We start from the raw sequence: 22,012 nt of genomic DNA on the forward strand, positions 1-22,012 counted from the left end.
TTGCTCCCAACGAGGTCAATATGCGAAAACTAGGATTCGAGGACCCAATGGAGTCGGTTCCGAGAGCCTTGTTTCGCATGTTTACCTCGTCAAGTGCAATCATTCATTTTGTTAAACTAAAAATTCACTTTAAAGTTTTTGAAGCCTTTAAACCATCCTCTTTCATTACAGTTACTTAGCTGTGGACTGTAAAATGTTAGCATACCACTACCAAACGCCATCTTGTTTTCTGACAGACAAATCAATATTCATCACGTGTCAGGTTAATACCAATCATGTGACGAGTCAATATTCGTGGTTTAGTGTCAGTCACATGATTTAAGGGTCTACATTGAAATGTATTGTTTTGTCACATGGTACGGATTAACCAATGGAATTGCAAGATTCTTAATAGAGGTATAACAGCATGAATTACACCTATTGAAGTCTTTGATTATCCATATGAAGAAATGAAGGTTATTGTTTTGGGAGTGTTTAATCATTTGTCATGATTGACTCGCTGCAGGGAAAGTCTGTATAACAAGAACTGAGACATGGCCGCAGGATCATATTTCACACACATCAAAGAATAAGGTGTATATATTCTAAGGTAACAAAACAACTTTCCTCACCTACAGACAGCTGATACAGTTTGTAGAAAACAACCAGACGGAAGAATGGAAGGGCTACACGTTCGGCGCCATCTTGTTCGCATCCATGTCGCTACAGTCAGTCTTCTTCCACGCCCTATGGCATCAGTCCACCTCCCTGGGTCTGAGAGTCAGGGCCAGCATCATCTCCGCAGTCTTCAGGAAGGTCAGCGTCTCCGGCTTCTGTTGGACTCTCCCAACTGCTTGAGCATCAGGAACTGCGACTCACTTTAAGATCTCATTCAGTCCCATTCAAAATGCTGAAGTTGTGGTGTCAATCTCACTGAAATCAATTCTTTGTTTAGCGGCAGCGAGAACTTAGATCTGATTTTAATAAGAATGTTGTGGTGTTAAAAAAAACACAGATAATCTCCGAATATATCAGTTGTTAAAAGTTACAAATATCCATGATTTTCCAAAGATTTATATCCTTGTGTTAACATGTGTTGATATGTTTGAGGTTTGTTGAGCTTGTAAGACATAAGGGGAGGGGAGATTCAATTTTCATCCAAAATCATTATTCCAAAGTTTCAGTTTATTTTAGGTGTGAAAAGTATGGCAAACTATATCTCCAGTAGCAGAGAGATCAGTGATGTCATTTGATTCTGACGTCATGGTAACTAATGATGTCACAATGGTCTGAAAAACATTATGATGTAATTCCTTGGAGATATATCAGCCATATATCTCCTGTGGAAGCCAGTTTCGGATGACAAAAAAACTCCCACAGGAGATATCACTTGTGTGAGATCAGTATCTCCAGGGAGATATTGTTTTGACTGATTTTGATCTACATACTGATTGTATTAACTTATTACAAGAGCGAAAGTGAGCCTGAAAACCACAGTCAACAGACTATGAAGTAAAGTTTTCCTGTGGATTTATAAATTTCAATTTGCTCGGAGTCAGTAGTCGTCTGAGTGGGGTATTCATGTTAAACTGTGGCATGGTATCTTAGTGGGTTAGCACTAGGGCTCATCAGTCCAGAGTAGTACAAGCAGACACACATGGGTATGCACGTTGGTATATACCGTATTCGACATAATACGCACCCAGGGCGCTATTCTTAGAAATAGGGGGCTCTTATTAGAATATTATTTTGGTGAAAAACAAAAAAAAGTTGAAAGATCGTAAATTTCGTGGTTTTTGCTGACAGCCTGAAATGTTTATATACGACAGATATATTGTTCCAGAATCTAATTTCCCATGATTAAGGCTGCATATAACACGCATATTATACGCGAATAAATAAGTCTTGTGTACATTGATCAATTGGAAGGGGTGCTATTTGGGATTGTTCACTAGCCAATATATTAGCAAATATCGCCGTGGGCGCTTATTAGAGCGGGGCGCTTATTACGTCGAATGCGGTAAGTGCTAGACTAACATTTAGTCTCTGAAATCTTATTTTACACAATATCCTTCTTGACTCTAAAAATATAAAAAAAATCCTTATACTGTGGAATAGAGCTAGCTTGAGCAGGCTAGACTTTCTTTTGTATGCATTTCTAGATTATTTTTTTTTCATAAAATAAATATACTCCACGGTCATGGTGCAGGACTAGGTAAGTGCTATAACACGACGTTAAGCCCCATTTCACCTCACCTCTCCTGGTTGCAGGCATTGTCCATCAACAACCAGGCTCGCCGAGAGTCAACAGTGGGGGAGATAGTGAACCTGATGTCGGTGGATGCGGAGCATGTGGAGGGGGTGTTTGGGTGGCTGTGGTCCACGTGGTCCAGCCTCCTTCAGATCTGTGTCTCCCTCTACCTGCTCTACAACACACTGGGCGTGGCCATGTTTGCCGGCCTCGGCTTTCTGCTCCTCCTCTTCCCCGTCAACGGCATCATCATGACCAAGCTTGGCAAGTACCAGACGCAGCTGATGGAGCAGAAGGACATCCGGATGAAAATGGTAAACGAGGTGCTCAGTGGGATGAAGGTGAGGCTGGATACAAATCAAGTCAGTTTCATAGAAGCTAAAAACGATTTGTTAAAAATGATGTAATTTCCTTTGGGCCTAAGTATGTCATATGTTTTATGAGATTGGATGAGGAACAGGATTTGATGGCTTAACTCTATTAATACATTTGATAAGATAGACAGTGATGTTTTTTTGCAAGAAACGATTAATTTATTATCGTATTCGACGTAATAAGCGCCCAGGGGAAGTTGGGGGCTCTTATTAGAATATTATTTTGGTGAAAAAAACGGAATTGAAAGATAAATTTCGTGGTTTATGCGGACAGCCTGAAATGTTTATATATATATACGACAGATATATTTTTTCCAGATTTTAAATGCCCATAATTAAAGGTGCATATAGCACATGAGTGTGTATTATATGAGAATAAATAAGTCATTTGTACATTGATCAATCGGAAGGGGTGCTAATTGGGATTAATCACTAGCCAATATATTAGCAAATATCGCTGTTGGCGCTTATTAGAGCTGATCTCTTATTACGTCGAATACGGTAATTATCAAATAATAATGATATTGAACAGGCTGCTCATGAAGTCCAAGACTTCACACCAAAGAGGAACAATCTACCAGCCTGCATTTAGATTGCATTCTCAACTCCCTGGGGAGTATAGACATACTTGATGCTGCAGCTACGACTGGCAGCTTTTCTTGCTCTTAATTCACACTCTACATGTAACATGTTTAAGGATTGCTTATCATATCTTGTATTTTTCTCCTTAGATTTATTTGAAAAATATGGAAAACGATTATTATTAATTTTACTAAATGAATCATCTTTTCATAGAACAGAAGTCCAAGTGATGTGTTAAAACTAGGGGCGCGTTGCAAGCCACAAATCGCTTAGAGAAAGCAAATTCATCGCTCAACCCGGGGTCTGCAACAGTTCGAAGCGCTTGCGCACTCTTCCTAAATGGCGGCACAACTACCGCTTGGTTGCCTTGACCTTTGTTTGTTTGTTTGTTGTTTAACGCCGCACTCAGCAATCTTCCAGCTGTATGACAGGGGTTTGTAAATAATCAAGTATGGACCAGACAATCCAGTGATTGATATCATGAGCATTTATCCATGTAATTGGGATATGATGACATGCATCAACCATGTCAGCGAGCCTGACCATCCTCGTAATGAAGAACATAAAAGAAGAGGCTCGATGACGAGCTGATGAAATTTATGACTACTTTGAAGATGTGGAGCGAGACTGAGGATGATGGGGTTTTAGCTACCTTTGCTCATTGTCTCATTGATCCAGTCAAGAATTCCTTGTTCCGCTGTCAAAGTAAGCCGTCATTTTGGTTTGAGAACAAGGCGACCTCAGTCAGCGATTGTTTCGCTTGCAGGCAACCTAGGTAACCAGGTGCAGTTGCAGAGACATTAGTGATGTCATTTGGTTGTGGCATCATAGTAAGTCACTAACTGATGATGTCACAGTGGTGTGGCGTCATAGTAACTGATGATGTCACAGTGGTCTGCAAAACACAAATGATATCTCTTGTGGAAGCCAGTTTGGGATACTATGTGCAGTCCTCACACACTCATGCAGCACCCAGTGAACATGACTCCCTGTCTCTCCAGATACTGAAGCTGTATGCCTGGGAGGACTCTTACAAGGAGAAGGTGAAGGAAGTCCGGGACCGGGAACTGGCCATTTTGTTGAAATCTTCCCTTATCTCCAGCTCCCTCACATTCTCATGGACTGTGGCGCCATACATGGTTTGTTTGTTTGTGTTTGTGTTTGTTTTGTTTTTTTCGTATTCTTCAATATCAGCTATATGACGGTGGTCTGTAAATAACTGAGTCTGGACCAGACAACCCAGCGACTGAATTGGGAACCTGTGGGGAATCTGGGTTAGACTTGGTCCTAGGAAACCCATGGTCCTAGTTCAGGGCATGAAAATGTACCCTGACTGTATGGTATGTTGCTGATTGTCTGGTCAAGCCTCTATTGTGAAGCTACCGTCATGTGGATGAAATATAACTGAGTGTATTACACACGCACAAGTGGGCTTTCAGAATTGGTCAAGTAGTGAGTATCTTGGTCTTTATAAGTTGTATCACTTAACACTGTACCATGATTTTGGAAATAAGCGACGAGTGGGAGTTGTTTATTGTACAATAAAACTGCAGGGAGAATAAACCATGAGGGGTTGTAGCCCGGTGTTTTTTTCTCCCTGCAGTGTTTTATTGTACAATAAACAATGACCACAAGTATTTACCAGTATTTATATAATGATGACTTCCTGAATAGAATCAGAAATGTCAGACAAGTCCATTTTACGAACAGATGGGTTAAATTTGGTATTTCCTGCATATTCTTACAATCATCACGTTGATCATCTGTACCTTTTCTCCTAATACCAATTGTTATATCTCTCCCTCTTTTGGATGTGATCATTCGGCCACTGCGATTATCTGTGTAGCCCCGCTACATCTATGGGAACAAATTTCTAAACACTTCCTTCTATAAAATAACATCGTCCAGTATGTGACGTCATCAAGTTGCAAGCGCATATTAGAATCTGCAGAAATGATGTCATGATAGAACAGTGTTTTATGATAGAAAAATGTTTTTAAAAACAAATGTGTGATCCAAATGCCTTGCAATCTCATTAGCAAAGTGCATGAATGGATTAACGATATTAACACTGTCTCTCTCTAAGATCCAGCGAAACCGCAGCATCACTTTCAGAAGAGGTACCCAGATTGGTTGTTGGTTAAAGGTTTATGAGTGCTAAGTTAGTGTTGAGCGAGTTGGAGCTGACCACTTCTGGAATGAAGCTAAGGTGAAACATAAGCAATGGAGATAGGTACCCTGGATAACCGAGGATGGGTATCTGCATGCTATACATTGTCAATGAGCATCCATCTATAGAGCCTGCAGAAAGAAATAACATTTGCCTTTTCTCTACAGGTTTCCCTGGTGACGTTTCTTACCTACATCTACATAACTGAAGACCACTACCTCAACCCACAAACAGCCTTCGTTGCCATCTCACTGTTCAACATCCTTCGCTTTGCAGTCAACTTGCTGCCGATGGTGCTGACAGATGTGGTCAAGGTCAGTGGGATGCATGTCAGCTGTCGGTGTGACCTTCCTTGTTTCATGCAGTGTCCTTTCTTGGGGCACATGTCTGTCTGTAGGCTTTGTTTGTTTGTTGTTTAACGCCACACTCAATATTCCAGCTATATGATGGCAGTCTGTAAGTAATCGAGTCTGAAGAAGACAATCCAGTGATTGACATCATGAGCATCCAGAGCTACAGATAAGGAGCGTATTTGCGTAAAATACCTCCCAAAAATATTCAAAACCCAATTACTTTCAATTAACTTGCTTACAGAAACGCATGTACTAAACGAAAAACTCTTTTTCAGCATGCAAACAAAGGAGCTAATTTCCTAAATACAATTACGAGCTAATTTACTTTCCGAGGCGAGCCTATATATTTAGAATAGTTATATACATCAAAACATAATTTACTTTTTTTTAAATTTTAAAATGGTCACTAATTTTGGGGAAAACCCAATAGAGTGATGAACAGATGAGTAAAAATATATTGGTTACCCAAATGTAATAACCCAATAAAAATAGAAACCTACGAGTAAAAACTAAATTGCTCAAAAAGTTATCTGGAGCTCTGAGCATCGATCTACACAATTGGAATACGATGACATGCATCAACCAAGTCAGCGAGCCGGACCATCCGATCCCCTTAGTCGCCACTTACAACAAGCATAGTCGCCTTTTATGGTAAGAATGGGTTGCTGAAGACCTATTCTACCCAGGATCTTCATGGGTCTGTCTGAAGAGTGTCAATGTGTCCAATATGTCATTGTGAAGTTCCCTGTTTCAGGCAGTCATCTCAGTTAGGAGGATCAGCAAGTACCTCAGTCGGGATGATCTCGATGAGAGCAGCACTGGATTTGACCCTCTCCAGGGTGAGTAATAAGGTGTTAGCTGAGTACTTGGGTCCAGAGGGTGAGTTACATGGTGTAGGGGCAGTACTGGTGTCGACCTCACCAGGGTGAGTTACATGATGTAGGGGCTGTACTGATGTCGACCTCTCCAGGGTGAGTTACATGATGTAGGTGCTGTACTGATGTCGACCTCTCCAGGGTGAGCTACTCGGTGTAGGGGCAGTACTGGTGTCGCCATCACCAGGGTGAGTTACATGATGTAGGGGCTGTACTGATGTCGACCTCTCCAGGGTGAGTTACATGGTGTAGGGGCTGTACTGGTGTTGACCTCTCCAGGGTGAGTTACATGGTGAAGGGGCAGTACTGGTGTTGACGTCACCAGGGTGAGTTACACGGTGTAGGGGCAGTACTGGTGTAGACCTTACCAGGGTGAGTTACATGGTGTAGGGGCTGTACTGGTGTTGACCTCTCCAGGGTGAGTTACATGGTGTAGGGGCCGTACTGGTGTTGACCTTACCAGGGTGAGTTACATGGTGTAGGGGCTGTACTGGTGTTGACCTCTCCAGGGTGAGTTACGTGGTGTAGGGGCAGTATTGGTGTTGACCTTACCAGGGTGAGTTACATGGTGTAGGAGCAGTAATGGTGTCGACCTTACCAGGGTGAGTTACATGGCATAGGGGCAGTTCTGGTGTTGACCTTACCAGGGTGAGTTACATGGCGTAGGGGCAGTTCTGGTGTTGACCTTACCAGGGTGAGTTACATGGTGTAGGGGCAGTACTGGTGTTGACCTTACCAGGGTGAGTTACATGGCGTAGGGGCGGTACTGGTGTTGACCTTACCAGGGTGAGTTACATGGTGTAGGGGCAGTAATGGTGTTGACCTTACCAGGGTGAGTTACATGGCGTAGGGGCGGTACTGGTGTTGACCGTACCAGGGTGAGTTACATGGTGTAGGGGCAGTAATGGTGTTGACCTTACCAGGGTGAGTTACATGGTGTAGGGGCGGTACTGGTGTTGACCTTACCAGGGTGAGTTACATGGCGTAGGGGCGGTACTGGGATTCGTACCCACAATCATAGGTTTCTGGCGTGCCCAAGGGACGCAACTCTGCACAGCGAATCGCGGCGCCTTAGACGACTGGGCCACCCTTGCCCCCCCAGGAGCTAGAGGTTCAATCTTAGAATAAGTACTCCCCTATATCTTTGTAAACATGAGAGTTGTGGCAAGTTCCTCTTGACTTGCATGCTAAGTTCCAACATTATCCTGTTGGCCAGGGTGCTGTATGTGTTCTTTTGTATTCTTCAGATGATGCCATTGTCATTCGGAACGCTACATTTAGTTGGACTACAGAGATGGAACCAACACTGAAAGGGTAGGTACACCATCTTGCTTATATTCATTTCAAAACACAATTCTGATAAAACGTTTTTAGAATTTTAGAATTGTCTGTTGAGCCAACCCCTGTGGAATTCTCCAGTCACTGTGTAAAGGCTCCTCAATCTCATTCAAATCAGATCTTAGTTCTCGCTACTGCTAAACAAAGATCTGAGGACATCCCATTCGGGGTCACGTCAGAATGGCCTTTCATCCCACCAATCAGAGCATCGCTTACCAGATCATGAAAGTGACTCTCTGAATGTGATTTCAAATCATGCAACCTCGAAAACGTTAACTCAGGGTATTCCGAACGATAGTTACGGGATCAACGACTGAATCCATACAATCTAGACCATCTATTAGCCATTTCAAAATGTTCTTTTCTTCAGGTTTCAATTTTTTTTTCGAGAATTTGTCAAAATATGTTTCGAAGCCTAGTTGCCAATTTGAAATTAGTGCTGTAAAGCACAAGAAAGCTGCCTTCTGATTGGCTAATGTCAATTTCTTGTCAGTCATTTCATTGGTCGGTCAAAGTTTGCGCAATGTCGGTCTGACATGACCCGGAATGGGATGTCCTCAGATCTTTGTTTAGCCGTAGTGAGAACTAAGATCTGATTTTAATGAGATTAAAGGGCTCCTATACATTTTAGGAATTCTGGGTCAGAGTAAGTTCTCATTCCTTTATATCAATGGCCATGATATCAAAGGACAAGATGTTGGGGATTCCGTGTACATGACTGTGGCATAAGTTACGAGCGACTTCCATGTTATCTTTTATACACATGTACCATAGTGAGTGAGTGAGTATGGTTTTATGTCACTTTTAGCAATATTGCTTCAGGGGATGCAAGAAATGGGCTTCAAACTGTGGGTAATCGAACCCGGGTCTTCCACATGACGAGCGAATGCTTTGACCACTAGGCTACCCCACTACCCCTAATACTGATCCTTGAAGATCCAGGTTAGAACTGGTCTTCCATGCTGGTCGTATGAGGCGACTAACGGGATCGGGTGGTCAGGCTCGCTGACTTGGTTGATGCATGTCATCATATCCCAATTGCGTGGATCGATGCTCATGATATCAAACACTGGATCGTCTTGTCCAGACTCGATTATTTACAAACTGCCATCATATTGCTCGAATATTGCTGAGAGTAGGTTAAACAACAAACAAATGTTATACCATTGTGTCATAGAATCATCTTCCAGTGTTAGCCCTCCCACTTGTTTTGTTGGTTGAGTAAAACATTTTGCCATCCTGCAACTTAGGTTTGTATTAGTTTCAATTTTGAGGTGCATATATTGCAGTATCAACCTGAAAATAAAGGACGGTCACCTCCTGGCTGTTGTTGGTCAGGTCGGATCTGGCAAGTCATCACTTGTGTCGGCCATATTGGGAGAACTGAACAAGGTCAAAGGCAAGGTCAGCACAAGGGTGAGTTCAATGTTGATTCAGCCAAGACTAGTTGGTGTACACTAATTCAGTGGAACCTCAAGTAAAGAAGAGATGAAAGTTACTCAAACCTAAACAATACGTGTCCAACGATCTCCATGGTTTTACCTTAATTGGTAAGAACCAAGTGTTGCGTGTCAATCCCTAAATGGGAACAATATTTTAACCCAGAAATCTATACATAAAAGAACTTAGCGTGAAACCAAAAAGCAACCAACAAATAATGAAGAGAATTTATGGATGTCAAATTCTTTATTATGAGGAACACAACATTTCAGAGTATATGTCTTACTCTTTCATCAGGTAAATGAATGATATATATAGTTATATCATTCATTCACCTGATATATATATAATTATATCATTCATTCACCTGATATATATAATTGTATATCACTTCTAAATGCCTTTCAAAGACTTGAAACAACAAATGGTATAAAATCAACAAATGTATTACAAAATTCACTAAGTTTACAATTTGTAATCAATACAAATTACTGCACATTAATTACAATGGCAGTACACAATAGAGTGGTAGTACAATATTCAATTGCAATATATGATATGATGGCAGTGATCCGTATCAAATATGAAAATACAGTGTTGATAGCAAAAGTCAGTGATAATCATATATTCACCCAGCGACGACATAGATCAAGCTTCCGAGAGAGGCCTAGAAAGGGAATCCAGGGTGTGATGAGTGACCTTCACAAGAAAGCTGGTCTTGGTGTAATGAAATGTGTTAGAGATACGAGAGACACGCTCTTGTCCCATTATATACAGTTTAGCGACCTACTTGAAATTTTCACACAGTACCCTCACAACATAGAATATTCCACATGTTTCTGTAACACTCCATCACAGTCCACGGTATTCTGGAAGTTTAGACATGACACTGGCATCTAAATATAGTAACATCCTCAAAACTGCTTACATTAAATAGTACTGCATTCCTGACAACCAATCAAGTACAATGCAATGAGCTTCTACCGAATCTAAACAGAAACAATGTAATGCAGTTAAAATGATTGTTTAACAATAAAATACACTGCCATATACACCAGTCATGATAACAATGGGATAAGTGAAAATATCTATATATTTATTAATGAATACAAGCTTGAGTTACTAGGATCTGTCTTTACAAGATGCCCCGAATAGGAAACAATAAACAAATTATTAGATTTTCATACCAATCTGCCTCACTGTCAAACACTTACCGTATATAATTTTGTTGTCCACAAGTACCTACAGAGGACAAAAATCGATACATGAACATTTGTTGCCATGTTTTCCTTGTTTACTAGATGAAATTACAAGATATGTTTTGTCTGAGGAGACTATACAATTACTTTGCAACTTGACCATTCTGCACTGCTATGCCAAGATATTGGTCACATCAGTCGACAGTCAATGTTTACATTTCCTGAAACATTTGTTTAAAATAATAAAATCTGAACCATATAATGCTTCCTGCCTCACAATTTCTAAAAGTAGGGATGAAAGTCTAACCTGATTTTATTGTTGCCAGAGTGAGATAGAGCTGTGGCAATTAGCAGTGAACCATGTGGTTATTATAGACGAGTGGGATCAGCATCAGCAGCATGATGCACGTCAGTCATTACGAGTTACATGAGTCACTCCCAGGATTGTATGAACTGAATGAGCTTTACACCATGAGATCACTAACAATATACTAATATGCAAAATACAAAAATGCATATTGACACAACACTGCATCTGATGTGTTATAGGGATGTATAGCTTATGTTTCCAAGCAATGCATCTGATGTGTTATAGGGACGTATAGCCTATGTTCTTCAACACTGCATCTGATGTGTTATAGGGATATATAGCCTCTGTTTCTCTACACTGCATCTGATGTGTTATAGGGGCATTTAGCCTCTGTTCCTCAACACTGCATCTGATGTGTTATAGAGACATATAGCGTATGTTCCTCAATACTGCATCTGATGTGTTATAGGGACGTATAGCCTCTGTTCCTCAACATTGCATCTGATGTGTTATAGGGTTGTATAGCCTATGTTCCTCAACACTGCATCTGATGTGTTATAGGGACATATAGCCTATGTTCCTCAACACTGCATCTGAAGTGTTATACGGATGTATAGCCTGTGTTTCTCAACACTGCATCTGATGTGTTATAGGGATGTAAAGCCTATGTTTCTCAACACTACATCTGATGTGTTATAGGGATGTATAGCCTATGTTCCTCAACACTGCATCTGATGTGTTATAGGGATGTATAGCCTCTGTTTCTCTACACTGCATCTGATGTGTTATAGGGGCATTTAGCCTCTGTTCCTCAACACTGCATCTGATGTGTTATAGAGACATATAGCGTATGTTCCTCAATACTGCATCTGATGTGTTATAGGGACGTATAGCCCCTGTTCCTCAACACTGCATCTGATGTGTTATAGGGATGTATAGCCTATGTTCCTCAACACTGCATCTGATATGTTACAGGGATGTATAGCCTATGTTCCTCAACACTGCATCTGAAGTGTTATAGGGATGTATAGCCTGTGTTTCTCAACACTGCATCTGATGTGTTATAGGGATGTATAGCCTATGTTCCTCAACAAGCCTGGATCCAGAACGACACCTTGCAGAACAACATCCTGTTCGGGAAGCGTATGGACAGACAGCTGTATGATGAGGTGGTGGAGTGCTGTGCCCTGAAGGCTGACCTGGATATGCTGCCAGCAGGGGACCTGACAGAGATAGGGGAGAGGGTGAGTGTGGACATGTCATCTTTATTATTTTGGGATTTCCCTATTACATTCCAAATTGTTGTATACATGATGAAAGTTGGCTACCATGGGAATATAGTTAAGTCATTGCCTGCCAGTAGTACTCATGTATCCTCATACACTAGCTGGTTTTAATTTAGGGCAAAAATATATTATGGATTTGGCTGACCCTAAACAGAAAACAGTGAGGGGAAGTCTGAGTTTCTTTTTATTCTGCAGGATGAAAACATGGAAATAATATTTGCAAACAATCGAATAAACTGCATGAACAACCAAACTTGCTTAACTACCAATGCTCACATTGTGAATTGACTTTGAAAAAACAATTGCAATGTGTTTTATATTTCTTCTCCCAAAATGACCCTGGTATTATTCACATTAAAATCTAGTAAAAAATAGTAGAAAACATGCTTTTTACCTCAGGGCATCAGCTTGAGTTGGGAGCAGAAACAGAGAGTGTCTCTAGATAGAGCTGTCTACTGTGTCTTGTGTATTCTATGTCTTCCCTATCTTGTCATCAGGGCATCAAGTTGAGTGGGAGACACAAACAGAGAGTGTCTCTAGATAGAGCTATCTACTGTGTCTCGTGTATTCTATGTCTTCCATTTCTTGGCATCAGGGCATCCAACTTGAGTTGGGGGCAGAAACAGAGAGTGTCTCCAGCCAGAGCTGTCTACTGTGTCTTGTGTATTCTCTGTCTTCCCTATCTTGTCATCAGGGCATCAACTTGAGTGGGGGACAGAAGCAGAGAGTGTCTCTGGCCAGAGCCGTCTACAACGATGCTGACATCTACCTCCTGGATGACCCTCTCAGTGCTGTAGACAGCCATGTTGGCAAACACATCTTCGATAAAGTTATATGTAAAAATGGCCTTCTGAAAAATAAGGTAATTTTACAAAAATATAAACAAAGCATATAATTCTTATGAAACTTCTACCTCTATTACTTCTAAAATTTTCAGATTTTCAACAGACATCCTCTTCACTATCAATCACACAACTAGTTGTCGCCATGTAGTCTTGTAACTACCCAAGCCATGACCTCATAATGGCGGCAACATCACTTTTTTCCTGTGTGTGCTAGAGTCAACATCTATTGTAATAGTAGTAACGATCTAGCACTTGGTAGTAAGTCACAATAAGCTAAGTTTATTCTAATAGGTTTCTATAACAAGAGACATATAAGTATATATTAATTTTGCTGCTGGAGTTAAGAGCACACACGTAAGTATAGCTGGTGTTTGGTGCTCTTTGTGAGGTCAGCTATGCAGTCTCCCTCTACCCCCAGGTGCAAGAAGTGTGGCCATATCATGGTCAAGGGAGATCCACTTCTTGTAATAAGGAGAGAAGTTGTTAGAAGTACGACAACACATATGATAAGATCGTCTCCAAGATGGCCAAGGCTACGACCAAGGCCAAGAGACGTGAGGCCGCTAATAAGAAGGTGGCAAATATCACAGCTGAGAAATCAGCTTCCACCCCAGCTTCCACCCCAGCTTCCACCCCAGCGTCTCCAAGGTCACAAATACAAATTTAACAAGAAATTATGTCATTAAGCAGAAATAGATTGAAAGTGACATCATTATTACGATCAAGATCAGCAAATATAGCAGTAAATCTTGTGAGAATATCACATATTAGATTGATTCTTGACACATTTCTGATTTTCAAGTCCTCAAGGGGAATTTCAGAGGACATTATCTCAAGTAGGATTAGATCAGTAAATAATGGTTTCCAGAAGATGATTGTTGTCAATTACACAGGGAGTTACTAGAGGCAGATCCCACCCTCTGGTATATTCTGGCAGAGATGTAATGGAGGTAGAAGTTTCGTTAGAATTATCGAACAATAGTTATCATTGTTAATAATTCTAAGAATACTACCTGTATTACATCCGAAGTACTCCCTCCCACCTCCATAATTCATCTACCTCTAGTAGTAGATGAGGTAAAAAAGTGATGTTGCCGCCATTATGACATAATGGCGTGGGTAGTTACGAGACTACTTGGCGACAACAAGTTGTGTGATTGACAGTGAAGAGGACATCTGTTGAAAATATGAAAAGTTTAGTTAGTGTGATTGAAGCCAAAAAAACAGGATTATGGCAGAGATGTAATAGAGGTATTTTTCTTAGAATTATTAACAATGATAACTATTGTTAGATATTTGCAGAAAATATCAGCATCTGATAACACACAGTCAAGCATGTCACAAGGCCTGACTAAACAATCCATTTTCATTTTGTCAAGTCCTACAACAACCACAGTTTGCTGGGGACTTATTCTGACATGGAATCACCACAGGGTTGCAATGGTGTATTTCTTGCAATGTCACACGCTGATTAATTAATACAACTTTATCAAATAAGATTAACCATCAAGTATTGCTCTCATGAATGTTTAGCTGTTCCCCATCATATTTTGGGCGTCATACAGCATGGTATCAAGTATCATATTGCTAAGAAGCCAGCTGGATCGAGTTTTAATGTATGCAATTGTTGTTTGTTGGAGAAGGACAACAATGGTCTTTGGAATATTTGAAGTGAGGTGAAATTGGGGTTAGCATCACATGCAACATTATTGCACTTATGAAGCAATGTTTGTTTGTTGTTTAATGGTGCACTCATCAATATTCCAGATAAATGATGGTAGTCTGTAAATAATCGAGAAGACCTATTCTACCCCAGATCGGTGTGTGTGTGCGTGTGTGTGCGTGCGCGTGTGCGTGTGTGCGTGCGTGTGTAAGCGTGCCCTTATGCCCCTCCACTCTCTGGGAAGTTGCTCTATCCACAGGACCATGGAGGCGGACAACCTTAGCATTAAGTCTCTGAAATGAAGGTACTCACTCACTCACTTGCTCGCTCACTTGTTCCAGACGCGAGTGCTGGTGACCCATGGCATCCACTGGCTGCTGGAGGTGGACACTGTGGTGGTGATGACAAACGGCCTCATCTCCGAGATAGGATCCTATGATGAGCTGCTCAGCCACAACGGACCCTTCGCCCAGTTCCTGAGGACGTACTTCTTGGAGAGTGAAGACGAGGATGGGGAAGACCCTGAAGGTTAGCTCAGCTTGCGCTGTCAGTCAAGTTGCCATGGTGACTTTATCTTTTTAACCATTTCTTGTCCTTAGTTACATCATACAATTTAAGCAATCTGACATCCAACTAGAGTTATGAATGACTTGAATGAACCATTGTCCCATTTCACAAGGCAATTATAGCGATACTGTTGTCATTACTCCAATAATTTAAAACAGACTTACAACAGTCGTAGCACTACAGAAATCTTTAAAAAGATGGCCCATCCAGAAATATTGTCTCAGTGTCTACTGTTTGTAACCACTAACTGCCAGGGCTTGATATAAGGAACTTGATTTAACTTGCACCAGATGCATATAGACATGAAAAACACTTGCACCAGACAATACAAGGTTCCACTATGGTCCCATCAATTTATCATTGAAACATAGGTGTATAAACTTGTGAAATCTCTGATCTCTGATGACTGTCATGTGTCAAGGTTTAGTGATGTTGTGTAGTAAATAAAGCAGAGTGTTCAAAGATCGATGTTGTGAGAAGTTAGTCATGTAGGAGTTAGTCTGACAAAGTTACAACTTTTTCACATGCACTTGGTGCATGTGTAAGAGTGAATATTATCCTACCCTATTTTTTATCCCAGGGATGAAATTCTCTAGTGTCAGGATGATTCTCCCTTGTGAATTTGAACCCATACCAGTGTGTCCTATCAACATATATATACTCCCACATTTCCCCACCCCTCATTTCTCACCCACACCCCTTATTTCTCACCCACACCCAAACCAAACATGATGAAATTGCAAGTGTCAACATAGATTCCAAACAGAAATGTTGACATTTTTGCCTCAAAGCTCTCTTCTGGTTAAAGTTTATCTTTTCTGGATATGTTTTGTCCTTTAAGTGAGTGAGTGAGTATGGTTTTACGCCGCTTTTAGCAATATTCAAGCAATATCATGGCGGGGGACACCAGAAATGGGCTTCACACATTGTACCCATGTCGGGAATCGAACCCAGGTCTAAGGCGTGACGAGCGAACGCTTTAACCACTAGACTACCTGACCACCCCTGTCCTTTAAGTAATTGAATACTTTGGAATACTCTGTTCCATACATGGTTGATCAAATCAACTGACAATGTCAATGTCAAACCTCAAAGTCATGAAGTCATGTGATCAGCTGACAGCATGAATGTCATGACAGCATGCAATGCATGTGCAAAGGAAGTCTGTCATGGGATAATACACACTGATTCAAGTTAGTGCAAATTATCCCAGGATACATTTTCCTATTTCCACTTAGGTATGTTTCACTTGGATGAATATCCCTTAATTTTTGGACATAACCAATCCCAGATTTCACACACTAAGGTAGGATACTATACTTCTAGAGTAAAACATCCCCCGAGATAATATTTAGGAAGGATATAATCCTTGCTTACACATGTAGAGATTAGGCTGCATTTTTCAATATGTTGTTGCACTGGTGCATGTTTCACATAGCTAAATCTAGCCCTGACTGCTCACTATGATCGACTGCCAGTCGGCCAGAGTCTAGTCCTAGTTAACAGATTCAAGATGCCTATGGCTGTTGTAACACTGCTCACAGACACTTCATTACAACTTGAAGTCAGTGGTATCGCTGTGTTCCAGTTGTGGAGATGAAGCGCCAGGTGTTACAGAGGCTGGAGTCGGTGAAGACAGACGATGAGGGGGAGTCGGACATCATGGAAATGAGGCGGAAGTAAGATTGCAAATACAAACAGAATTTTTCTTCTTAGATGACAAAAAGTTCATATGTTGTCTGTCTCTGGAAATCTTGATGAAAAATGAGCACAGAACATATACAGGTCAGGGTCTACTTGATACTCTGCTTGAAAGGTTGACATGATCTAGATTAGCAGTGCAGCCTTTGCCCTTGTGAAGGTCCGGGGAAGAATTGGTGTTCAGCAACCCATGCTTGTTGCAAAAGACCTGAAGTAATGGCATCAGGTGGTCAGGCTCGCTGATCTGGTTGATGCATGTCATTGTATCCTAATTGCATAGATTGATGTTCATGATGCCGATCAGTGGATTGTCTCCAGACTCCATTGTTTATAGATCATATTCATGTAGTGGGAATATTGCTGAGTGCACTTTTGAACATGAAGAAACAAAACAAATTTCTTCCTATTTATCATGCTAATGCAGGATTCTCATCCTAAACATTGTCAATTATCAACTTCCTATCACCACTGTGAAGATCTGAGATAGAATTGGTCTTCATCAACAGATGCTTGTAAGAGGCGACTATGGGTTGTTGTAAAAGGTGACTATGCTTGTTGTAAGATGCGACTATGCTTGTTGTAAGAGGCGACTATGCTTGTTGTAAAAGGCGACTATGCTTGTTGTAAAAGGCGACTATGCTTGTAAATGGCGACTATGCTTGTTGTAAGAGGCGACTATGCTTGTAAATGGCGACTTTGCTTGTTGTAAAAGGCGACTATGCTTGTAAGATGTGACAATGCTTGTTGTAAGAGGTCATTATGCTTGTTGTAAGAGGCGACTATGCTTGTAAAAGGCGACTATGCTTGTTGTAAGAGGTGACTTATGTGATTTTGTACTTTCTGACTTGGTTGATGATGGTCATTGTATCACAATTGCGTACGCCGATGCTTATTATGACTTGTGATGTTTTTCTGGTCCAGACTATTTACAGACTAGCTGGAATATTGCTGTGATGTTAAGCAAGAAACAAATGTGTTTTCAGGAAGAGAGAGTCTGAGTGCAAAGGTGCAGATGAAGACCCAAAGGCTAAGGATGAAGACGAGGATAAGGAGGACAAGAAGAAGCTGATTGAGGAGGAGAAGGTGGAGGGGGGCCGGGTGAGTTGTGCTGGTGAACATAGGGACCATAGGAGAGACGATGAAGGATGTACCCAACGAGGTATATCAATAGGGAGGATCAGATTTTGCTGACATGACAAAGACTTAAGTGGGCTTATGTCATGGTCTGCTTTTCTGGCATCTATTGTCTTAGGCAGCTGTAATATTTCTCCTCAGAAACCACTGGACCAATCCATTGTCTTAGGCAGCTGTAATATTTCTCCTCAGAAACCACTGGACCAATCCATTGTCTTAAGCAGCTGTAATATTTCTCCTCAGAAACCACTGGACCAATTCATTGTCTTAGGGAGGTGTAATATTTCACCTCAGAAACCACTGGACCAATCCATTGTCTTAGGGAGCTGTAATATTTCTCCTCAGAAACCACTGGACCAATCCATTGTCTTAGGCAGCTGTAATATTTCTCCTCAGAAACCACTGGACCAATCCATAGGCTTAGGCAGCTGTAATATTTCACCTCAGAAACCACTGGACCAATCCATTGTCTTAAGCAGCTGTAATATTTCTCCTCAGAAACCACTGGACCAATCCATTGTCTTAGGCAGCTGTAATATTTCTCCTCAGAAACCACTGGACCAATCCATTGTCTTAAGCAGCTGTAATATTTCTCCTCAGAAACCACTGGACCAATCCATTGTCTTAAGCAGCTGTAATATTTCTCCTCAGAAACCACTGGACCAATTCATTGTCTTAGGGAGGTGTAATATTTCACCTCAGAAACCACTGGACCAATCCATTGTCTTAGGGAGCTGTAATATTTCTCCTCAGAAACCACTGGACCAATCCATTGTCTTAGGCAGCTGTAATATTTCTCCTCAGAAACCACTGGACCAATCCATAGGCTTAAGCAGCTGTAATATTTCACCTCAGAAACCACTGGACCAATCCATTGTTTTAAGCAGCTGTAATATTTCTCCTCAGAAACCACTGGACCAATCCATTGTCTTAGGCAGCTGTAATATTTCACCTCAGAAACCACTGGACCAATCCATTGTCTTAGACAGCTGTAATATTTCACCTCAGAAACCACTGGACCAATCCATTGTCTTAGGGAGGTGTAATATTTCACCTCAGAAACCACTGGACCAATCCATCGGCTTAGGCAGCTGTAATATTTCACCTCAGAAACCACTGGACCAATCCATTGTCTTAGGGAGGTGTAATATTTCACCTCAGAAACCACTGGACCAATCCATCGGCTTAGGCAGCTGTAATGTTTCACCCCAGAAACCACTGGACCAATCCATTGTCTTAGGGAGCTGTAATATTTCTCCTCAGAAACCACTGGACCAATCCATTGTCTTAGGGAGCTGTAATATTTCTCCTCAGAAACCACTGGACTAATCCATTGTCTTAGGGAGCTGTAATATTTCTCCTCAGAAAACAGTGGACCAATGAAGCTGAAACTATTTGTTTTCAAAATGTAATGAAATTTGGTGTATGTTTAGTTCATTGGAATGAACATCATATAAAACTGTTTCAGGTGAAATGGAACGTGTTCATGACATTTGGTCGGGCTGTTGGACTGAAGTATGTTGGCCTCATCTTCATCCTGTACGGGCTGTACGAGGCGGCGGCAGTCATCGGCAACGTCTGGCTCAGTGAGTGGACAGATGATGCCCAGCTAAATGACATGACAGCCCTACCGTACAACAGCACCGAGCGGCTGGACCGGAACAACTACTACCTGGGGATATACGGAGGCCTTGGCGCTGCACAGAGTGAGTAAGGGAGTGAATACCCTTCATATTTCAGTATATCATGGCAGATGGCACTTTAGTATTGGAAGAAAGTCCACAATGATGAAAGATGTTGTTGTTTAACGCCACACTCAGCAATATTCCAGCTATTTGATGGTGGCCTGTAGGTAATCAAGTGTGGACCAGCCAGTCCAATGATTGACGTCAGAGCATCAATCTACACAATTGAGATAAGATGACATGCATCAACCATGTCAGCAAGTCTGACCACCCGATCCCATTGCTGAAAACCAACTCTTCCCATGATGCAGGGTGTAAAATGAACTGTTTTGGGGACACACATAAGCATGGGTATATGATGCTGACAGGTGTAACACTTGTGGTGAGTCATGATCCCACATCACTTTCAAAGGATCGTTGTAGCTAGACACACACACCTATTGGCTCTTTTAGTCGTTTCTGATATCCATAATTTAGCATTTTGGATTGAACCCATAGTAGTGATACTTTGGCTATGTTGATTCATCATCATGAAGTAAAAGATCGAAAAAAAGACTCTCTAATCTGGACAAATTTTAGATAGTCTATGTTCAGACAATCATTCCGACAGTCGATCCAATGTATAAAGAATATATTCAAGTATCTCTGAAAAAAACTGTTTCCACTAGAGGACAAACACTGGTGACCCGTGAAGATCCATTGTAGAATAGGTCTTCAGCAACCCATGCTTTCCGTAAGAGGCGACCAAGGGGATTGGGTGGTCAGGCTCGCTGACTTGGTTGATGCCTGTCATTGATCCCAATTGCGTGGATCGATGCTCATGATGTCAATCACTGGATTGTCTGGTCCAGACTTGATTATTTACAGACCGCCGTCATATAGCTGGAATGTCAATCACTGGATTGTCTGGTCCAGACTCTATGATTTACAGACCGCCGTCATATAGCTGGAATATTGCTGAGTGCGGTGTTAAACAACAAACAACAACAAACACTGGTACTACGCCCAAACAGTGTGCATGTAAAGGAAGTAACTGCACGCTATATTGGATCGTGTTGTTTTTAAGTATTGTAGCATTTCACTGCCAGGGTCGTGTGTTCAAGAGTTTTTTAATCTTGAAAATGGAAATAAAAACGAAATGTGAGGCGGACTTTGTGACGATGCAGTGGTGCCTGAGAACAAAGACTGTGGGGTTTTTTTTAGTCTTAATTGCTCATTTTTTTAATTTGGTGTGTCTTTTATCAACAAAGCTTATTGTAGGCTCTGTCCAGAAGGTTAAAGTACAGAAAAATAATTGTCCCCCTGTGTGACACGTAATCCTATCATAATCGATGTAACTATCATCAACCAGTGTTTTAAGCTAACTCATTGCTGATCATTTTTTAATATTGGCTAATATGTGCACAACTACCAGTGGCTACAGTGATAACGTAAATCCTGCTGGGGTATCGTGCATGATGCTCAGTCCCCATAATCCCCAGCAAGGTGGCCTAGCTTTGATTACTGTTGGCCTTTAGCACTAGCCCGCGCTGTATAAATAATATGCCAAAATATGTTTGACAAATTTGTTTTGAAATATAACTTTATTTTCATAACTCACTTGTGTTCTTGCTGCTATGTGGCTAAAATAATGCGGATTCAACATAGAATTTAACTCCTTTTCTAACCACTGTTCTTTCTGAGGCATCTTCATGGAAACAATTAATAACACAATAGAGCAAAACACCTTGGTAGGATTCAGGATTAAAATTAGCCTTCTATGCGGGTCATACAAGGTGACATTGGATTGGGTGGTGAGGAATTATTGCGGGGATTAATGGCTTGGTGATTGCATGTTAGTGTTAGAAGAAATTGACACTAGTCCTATAGTCCTTGCCAAAACTGCCCAATAGTTAAGGTATCGTGAGGACTAATAGAAATTTGCAATTTTTAAGGGTTGTGCTATATTTTATTATTATAAGGACTATTTGACTGAAACTGTTAGTTTCTACAGCTGATGTTATCATACCATGATGGTCGGGATCACTGCTCATAAATGCTCATAATATCAATCACTGGATTTTCTGGATTCTAATATTGCCGAATGCTGTGTTAAACAACAAACAATCAAGCTAATCGAGAAAACACATCTGCCCATCCAGAATGTATGCTGACAGCAGTCATTGTTGCTCGTGCTAAAAACTAACCATTTGCCTGGCCCAAACTTGATATTTACTGGCCATTGTGAAATAATGGCTGGTGCATAAAGTAACATTCATTC

The 22,012-nt window shown here is 41.1% G+C and overlaps 1 protein-coding gene across 1 annotated transcript in view; it reads left to right on the plus strand.

Annotated features, from left to right (window-relative positions):
* LOC139473738 (multidrug resistance-associated protein 1-like) overlaps positions 1 to 22,012 on the plus strand; it is a 53,142-nt gene that overhangs the window by 19,834 nt on the left and 11,296 nt on the right. The window contains exons 9-21 of the mRNA XM_071256463.1: positions 618 to 795; positions 2,251 to 2,571; positions 4,188 to 4,325; positions 5,524 to 5,670; positions 6,464 to 6,548; positions 7,832 to 7,898; positions 9,212 to 9,338; positions 11,939 to 12,115; positions 12,852 to 13,019; positions 15,007 to 15,193; positions 16,821 to 16,911; positions 17,917 to 18,031; positions 19,536 to 19,773. Coding sequence (XP_071112564.1) covers positions 618 to 795; positions 2,251 to 2,571; positions 4,188 to 4,325; positions 5,524 to 5,670; positions 6,464 to 6,548; positions 7,832 to 7,898; positions 9,212 to 9,338; positions 11,939 to 12,115; positions 12,852 to 13,019; positions 15,007 to 15,193; positions 16,821 to 16,911; positions 17,917 to 18,031; positions 19,536 to 19,773 — 2,039 coding nt within the window. The remainder of the gene's footprint in view (positions 1 to 617; positions 796 to 2,250; positions 2,572 to 4,187; positions 4,326 to 5,523; positions 5,671 to 6,463; positions 6,549 to 7,831; positions 7,899 to 9,211; positions 9,339 to 11,938; positions 12,116 to 12,851; positions 13,020 to 15,006; positions 15,194 to 16,820; positions 16,912 to 17,916; positions 18,032 to 19,535; positions 19,774 to 22,012) is intronic.

The sequence above is a fragment of the Haliotis cracherodii genome, unplaced genomic scaffold (assembly GCF_022045235.1).
Source record: "Haliotis cracherodii isolate W230 unplaced genomic scaffold, xgHalCrac1.p SCAF_3, whole genome shotgun sequence".
Lineage (NCBI taxonomy): Eukaryota > Metazoa > Mollusca > Gastropoda > Lepetellida > Haliotidae > Haliotis > Haliotis cracherodii.